The sequence below is a fragment of the Papaver somniferum genome, chromosome 3 (assembly GCF_003573695.1).
Source record: "Papaver somniferum cultivar HN1 chromosome 3, ASM357369v1, whole genome shotgun sequence".
NCBI classification, from domain to species: domain Eukaryota; kingdom Viridiplantae; phylum Streptophyta; class Magnoliopsida; order Ranunculales; family Papaveraceae; genus Papaver; species Papaver somniferum.
Window position 1 is genome coordinate 205,625,744 of NC_039360.1, and position 7,593 is coordinate 205,633,336.

The 7,593-nt window shown below is 37.6% G+C and overlaps 1 protein-coding gene and 1 long non-coding RNA gene across 2 annotated transcripts; one reads left to right on the forward strand and one right to left on the reverse strand.

Moving 5' to 3' along the window:
• Positions 1-203: 203 nt before the first annotated feature.
• LOC113362057 lies at positions 204-2,969 on the reverse strand. The gene is made up of 4 exons (XR_003365525.1): positions 2,511-2,969; positions 1,912-2,047; positions 1,597-1,654; positions 204-678 (listed from the first exon to the last, which is right to left on the reverse strand). It is a non-coding gene; the product is annotated as an uncharacterized LOC113362057 (long non-coding RNA).
• Positions 2,970-3,139: 170 nt separating this feature from the next.
• On the forward strand, positions 3,140-7,281 carry LOC113358486 (uncharacterized protein At5g41620-like). The gene is made up of 3 exons (XM_026602081.1): positions 3,140-3,638; positions 4,527-4,652; positions 5,535-7,281. Exons 1-3 carry the CDS (start codon positions 3,240-3,242, stop codon positions 7,038-7,040), a joined length of 2,031 nt encoding a protein of 676 aa, XP_026457866.1. The 5' UTR covers positions 3,140-3,239; the 3' UTR covers positions 7,041-7,281.
• Positions 7,282-7,593: the final 312 nt, after the last annotated feature.

Below are 7,593 nucleotides of genomic sequence, written 5' to 3' on the forward strand. Positions count from 1 at the left end.
CTTGCTGAAGTTGTGTCCATATCAGAGACAACTAGTTCAAGTTGTCTCCAAAAGTGGAGGCAACTAGCTCAAGTTGTCTCCAACAAATAGTGTAAAGAAACAAGTTACAAAACAAAATGGAGCCAACTAACTCAAAGTGTCTCCGAATCTGAGGCAACTAGCTCAAGTTGTCTTCAAAAGTGAAGGCAACTAGCACAAAGTTGTTTTCAAAAGTAAAAGCAACTAGCCCAAGTTGTCTCCAAATATGGAGGCAACTATCACAAGTTGTCTCCAAAAATTAAAATATATACACAAATAAGTGAACCTAGTGTGAGTCGAACACACATTTTCTGACATAGTGTCAGTTGTGCTACCATTGCACCATAGATTCGTTTATACAAAAAAAAACATATCAAAATCACATACCAGCATCTATGTTACTGCATTAGCAGATTTTCAATTGCAAACCCAGTAAACAGACTCACATATTTGCCGCACCATCAGTGCTCAACCAACAATTCAAACCACCACCAGACAACACCATATCCTCCATCTCTGCTACCACAACTCTACCTGCAACAGCTTCATGACCACAACCATCTATGCACACTTGCAACATGAGCCAATAGCTGCAGTCACTTCCATGCCCATACTCAAACACCATCAGCAGCACAACCATCATCAGCAACTCAACACAACCTTGTGTTACCATATAAGATAATTTCAGATGAATGAATGGACCCAAAAACATAACCAAGTTGCCTCCAAAATGGAATCAACTAGCTCAAGTTGCCTCCAGTCTGGAATCAACTAGCTCGAGTTGCCTCCAAAAGTGAAAGCAACTTTCTCAAGTTGTCTCCAAAAAAAGGAAGCAACTAGCTCAAGTTGCCTCCAAAAAGTGGAAGCAACATCCAATAGACATACTACACTTACTAAATATGTATTGAATCTCTACTGACAGAGAGACATATATGAAATAAATGAAACTGTGACAGCTAATCGACATTAGGAAGTAGAGACTCCATCCAGCATAGCTAAGCCGTACTTGAATTTCTATACATGTACTAGTGAAAAATATTCATGTCGAAGCAACATGTATACAAAAATGTCATCGATCAAGAAATTAAAAACATTAATTTAAATTATAGAATTGAACAACAGTACATGGTGTCGGAAACATGGACAGAAATATGAATAATAAAAACCCTCACCAGTACCCCTTTTATTTTTAGCTTGCAAAGTAACAACTATATCCAAACAATTTTCAATATCGGGAATTTTTTCCCGGCTGTATAAAAAAAAACACGATCAGTTATGTGGACGAGTTAGTTTACTTTCTAAAAATAGCGAGAAGATCACCAGTTAAGGTGTGAGAGTCTCGAGACAAAACGCACATCAAAAATATTAAGACAAACAGGCCGTTATTGTATTTTTCAAGTCAAATAAAATGATGGTTCAAAACTATTAGACAAACATGCCTTTACTTTCAAGCTTTAATCGACCACTTAACTTTTATTGTGAACTAAAAGTGTCTACACATACTGTGCAGCAACTCTGTAGTTGTCCCCACATAGTGTCTAATCTATAGCTAATACAAGATCCGAGTATGTATAGCACCTGAAATTCACGCTACTAAGCAAGAAGTTTTGTCTCAACCATCTTGTACGGCCGAAGCCTGCAAAAAATCAACACAAACACACAAGTAAGAAATCTAGCCGATAAACAATTAGTTTTGTCATTGATGTGCAATATGTAAGAAATCTAGCCGATGTTATACAATACACAAGTAAGAATCTAGCCAATATACAATACGTTAGTTTTGTTATCAACTGCAACTTGACCCCAATCGTCCAATGTAGCCGTGGACATCAGGGGAAGAAAAAAAATCTTTGCATTAATAGATAAAAAAAACCAGTGAGTTCTGAAACGTACTAATTCCTTCCCATGTCACCACCACCTATTTCGACATCAGCTCTAGCTACCTCATCACATTTCTCCTCCTACAACAGCACCAGTAGTGACTTAAGACGTTATCACCGCTCTTTGCTTTCGAAGCCTTCTAATATTTCTGCTAAGCATGCAACAAATTCATCTTATTTAGATAAAAAATCAACTTCTGATCAACAATCAATTTCTCAATGGCTAACATTAACTCAATGGCTAAAGAACTCTGATATCATTGCATTCTACAAGGCAACATTAAATCCTACATACAAAGCTGAAAATGCCGAATCAGATATAAGTCTAAATTAGGTTGAAAATCCAAAGTAGAAGAAATTAAAAAAAAAATTGATGGGTAATATAGATCCACTGATTACAAAAATGAAGTTTATATATTGCAAAATCAAATCAATTGATTTTAAGGTCAATTGAAACACAGTAACGACCTAAATTCTTTAATGAAAGTTTTTCTGGAATCTATAACTCCGAATGATAACAATCATCACAAGATAAACAGATCGAAACAATTCAAATCGAATAGTTGTTAAGCTTCGATAAATTAATATTTCAAATCTTCGGTTCGAAATTACCAGAAAACGAAACCTAAAATCAGATCTCCCGATCTCCTGAAAGTGAATCTGATATTGTAAATCAGTGACAAACAGAGAAGAAGAAGATGACGATGATGCTAAACCGTTTGATGGCTACGGAGCTTGGTTTATCAATCTGAAAAGTAATTTCCGACGAAGATATATTTCTGTCTTTAATTCGTAAGGATTTGAAATGTTATAGACGGTAGAGATTGAGATGGTCGTGGTGATGGTGGTACTGGTTGCGGCGGCGGAGAAACGGTTGCTTATGGTGGTGGTGGTGATGGGTGAAAGTGGAGGAGAGAAGAGCAGAGCCAGAAAGAGAACAATTTCTGATCCGAAATGAAAAACGAAATAATTCGATGAATTTTTTCTTTAAAACTTAATGGGTATTTACAGAATTTTTTAAAAAAATGGTCTCCTTCCGAAATTCCGAAGGGTGTTGGAGGATCCCTAACCTTCTAGCATTGCGCGGCAGATCCCTTTTCTTTCTCTCACACCGGGTTTCACCCGGTAAAATATCCACGGATATCAATCATTTCCGGTAAATAAACAAAAATGTAAAAACACGACCCGACACACGCACACGCACAAAAAAAGAAAAAAAAAATGATAATCGTTTTCACTTTTTCTGTGACGAAACAAAAAGAGAGAGAGAGAGAATTGAAGTGAAGAACCAAATAAATCCACTGAATTAAAAAAGCAGAAAAAAAGTTAAGAGACAGAGAAATGGAAAAAGAAGAGAAAAGTGACGACGAAGAAAAAGGAATATTAAGAAGAGGAGCAGCAGAAAAGGAGGAATTTTTTGGATTAAAGTTTAAATCCGGGATTTCAGTAAGTAAAGAGAGGGTCCATTACTGTACAACACCAGTGCCCACCTGGAAAATTCATCAACTCAACAACGGGAAACAAAACTTTGCTATTACTTGTTTACCACCACCACCTTTAACAATTTCTGCTAGAAAACTTGGTGCTCAACTCTGGGAAAGCATTCAAATAATCCTACCACTTTCTACTGAAATGCGTAAAGGTACTTCTTCTAGTGGTGTTAAGCTGAGGCAACTTGCAGAAAAGGGGTGTAATGATCATCCTCCTCCTATCCATTTGTCTGATCCATCTCCTCAACAGGTACAATTTCCTATTCAGAAAGTGTCTTTAAGTAAGTAATTGGTTTAAGTAAGTGACAGAGTACTTAACTTTTTAGGTTGATTTTTCTGTGATGTTTCGATTGAAACATGAAAACTGGTATTTTCTATTCATGGGTTTATCTGGAGTTTCTGATTATACCCTTATTGATCTTTTATTTCTTTTCCTAAACTATTTATATGTATTTCTTTTTTCACTCTGAGATATTTTTATTTGAGTTCTAAATTTCTGGGGATTTACCATCATTTAATGAACTTATTATGAAGCTCATCTGCTTCTATTTTGGTTTAGGTGCTTAAAAGAAGCCTGGGTTTGTTTGATGTCATTAGACCTGTATTCTGTGACATGGTTTCTGAAGGAGTAAAATGATTTGTTACAATTGCTCCCTGATCTAGCAAACAAGAATAGAATTGTCCTTTCAATTTTGCTTGTTGAATTGATTAGTCGGTGGGTTGTATGTTCAATATCAATAAAATCATCTTAATATACGCGACTCTCAATATTTGAATGTAAAATATGGACTTCCATTGTTTCACCAAACTGAATTTTAATTTCCATTAGTCTCTTGCATATCGATACATTATTAGTAATACTGACCATGACAGAACTTTCCGCTGTTATCGGTTTTGCAACCGTTGCAGTATGCTTCCTACATGTCGCATGTGGTATGTGGAAGCATAAAATAGCAGATTTCACTTAATATTTTCCTTCAGGTGTTGGAAATATAACCTTGGTTATCCGCAAATGTGATGCACAATCCCTAATTCAATGTGGCAGTCTGACTCCACAATTTCTTTCATGCTCTTGTTTAGTCTATACTGTTTATGGTTATTCTTTATCGGATAATCTTTATTTTGTTTCTCGTACCAGCTAGATAGTGCAGGCAGTTTAAGGAGGCAAATTGAAGCATCCCTGATGAAGCACCATCACTCTATTGAAAGGAACAGTCATGCTCTACAGCCTGTTTCACCCGCAAGTTATAGCAGCTCAACGGAGGTATGCATGACCTAATTGTCCTTTCTGATGTAAATCCTTTCAATTGAAAACACTGATGAATGAAGGAGAGCTGAATGCTTTCTGTCCTTGCTCAAATAAATCTTTCATTTGCTACCAACTCTTCAGAGCAGGTGTGCTACTATATTGTTGTCTGGTACTTCGATTCATGGATGAATGTGGACTTGAAAAAACGTAGATTCAATAGCCTTGCGAACTTGCATTTTTACTCAAACAGAGTTGGCCAGTACAAAGTGCGATCAAAATCATTTGAAATAAAGGTGGTAGTTTGCATTTAGAGAATAACTTTTTAAACCAAATCTTGGAGTATCAGTTAGGTTTACGAAGGGGCAGTTTCATGAAACGAAACATTCAAAAAAGGAGTTCCTGGCACCTATCGGTTTTGGCTTCATCTGTTGGTATCATTCTAAAGAGAAATTAAGTTACTTAACTTACATAGATGTATATGATTTCATGTTTGTGCCCATTTTTTTAAAAATACTCGAAAAAGGTAGTGTTCATCATAATGTAAATAGACGTTTTTAACCAATTCTTGTATAATGTTTCCTGTTCAGCATGAAACTTTCGTCCCATCTCATAATAAAAGTTACATTGGTTATACCAGACATTATGGCGATAACGACGGATATATACCATTGTAGTTTTTCTTTGTAAACAGTGGCAGTTGTGGTACTTTGCCTACCCAAGGAGTACAAGACCCCAACGTAATTGGCTAAACGCAGAGAACCTACCGCCACCAATCAGATGCTGGGGTTCATTTGAGCCAGATGACTTGTTGTCATATAAAGTACTTTGATTCACTTCCTCTTGAGAAGCTGTCCGTATAAGTTCATTCATGGTTTTGTGTCTTTTTTGTTCTCTCAGGTAACAGCATACTTCCCGCCGGTAACTCCTACTGGTTCCTCGAATATCAGGAGAAGCCACAGAGAAGCAACTTGTAACCTTAAAACGTCAACAGAGTTACTACAAGTGTTGAATAGAATATGGAGCTTGGAAGAACAACACACATCCAATATCTCATTAATTAAAGCACTCAAGATAGAGCTAAACCATACACGGTCACGAATTAAAGACTTGCTGCAAGAACAGCAAACGGATCGCCAAGAAATAGGTGAATTGATGAAGCAAGTTGCAGAAGAAGATCATACTCGCAAGAGTAAGGAGCAGGCTCGTGTGAAAGCTGCAGTTCAATCTGTCAAAGATGAACTAGAAGATGAAAGAAAGTTGAGGAGACGGTCAGAAACCCTTCACAGGAAATTATCTCGAGAGTTGTCCGAAGTGAAGTATACATTTGCGAAGGCTTTGAAAGAATTAGAGAGTGAAAGAAAAGCACGAATGTTGTTGGAAGACTTGTGTGATGAGTTTGCTAAAGGAATAGGAGAGTACGAACATGAAGTACGTGCAACGAATCACAAATCTGAGAGGGATAATTGTTGCAGGGATGACCATGATAGATTGATACTTCATATTTCCGAAGCATGGCTTGATGAACGGATGCAAATGAATCTTGCTGAGTCTAGATTCAATCCAACTGAAAAGAATACGGTAGTAGAGAAATTGAGTACAGAAATAGAGACTTTCCTTCAAGCTAAACGATCTGGTAGTTCTAATTCCAAGAGCAGTGATATTTTACACCCCAAAGACTTACCAAATGATGTTTCTTTACGTCGTCAGTCTCTCAAGTCAGTCCACTTGAATGACACTGTAACTGCACCTCAAGCTGCACAAGACAAAGGAGAATCTCATTGCAGTGATTCCCATTTTATAGAGCCGAACAAGAATGAGAGTGAAAAAGGAAGCAACATAGCAAATGGAAAGGAATCGGTAGAGATTCATCCTGCAGAGACAGCAAGAGCTAACTCTACAAAGAAAAGACTAGGATCTCGTGAGAGGACCAATAGTCGTACACTGTCCAACATTCAGTTTGAAGAACAGATGGCTTCCGTCAGAGAAAAGCAAGAGTTAGTAAGAGAACAAGAATCCGACATTCCCCATGAGTTGGAAAACTTTCTGACCTCTAAAGAAGGAATCCTTGAAAGAAATGTTAAACGAGATGGAACTCATGGATCAAAATCTAAAAATATGAACAATAACTTGGTAACAAGTCAATCAATGCTGTTGGATTGCGAGAAGTTGTATCCAGAGAAAAATTACAAGGAAGATTTACTTGGTCACTCTGCATGGAGACGTAATGTTAGTCCTGAACGGCAATGGAGTTCAAAATTTACCTCACCTGACATTGAGATATCTGCATCCTCATCTAAGTGGCCTCCTCGAGGAGTGCAGGAGACTACTTTAAAAGCGAAACTGCTTGAAGCAAGGCAAGAAGGCCGCCGTTCACGTGTTACACCTTCGAAGGGTACATCTTAGGTTAATGAATCCCAGGTATTGGCCTGAATCATATCGGAAGTCCTGATCTTGATTCCATGGGTTATGTGAATAAGGTACTTGCTTCTCTGTCTATCATATAGCTGATGTACTGTTGTGCGTATGTATATCTGTGTTAAGTAAGCTTTAGATCTTATAGAGTTGTGTAGTTTTGGAAATCTGGAGCTGTATATTTCCGAATTGTTCTTTTAATTATCAACGGTATTGGCCCAGAATTGAGTTCCTACAAGTGTCAAGTGAGTTGAAATTTGAAGACCGGGTGAACCCCTTGCAACTGTACTATCTGTTTCGCTATTCCCACCGCTCTGTTTTTCATGGGCTGTAACAATTTTGGGAGTCCCAGGGGTTACTAAGAGCAGTTCCTATGAAATGGACAAACATGAAAAATGGATGTTCAAATCAATATATTTGTTGATTTCAACATCAAGACGGACAAACCAACGCACGCCTGTGGTGAGGATGGGCGTGCTTGCTACCAACGCTGGCATCCGAAGAAAAAACGCCAACGTTTGTACGTCCAACGTGCGGCTTGACT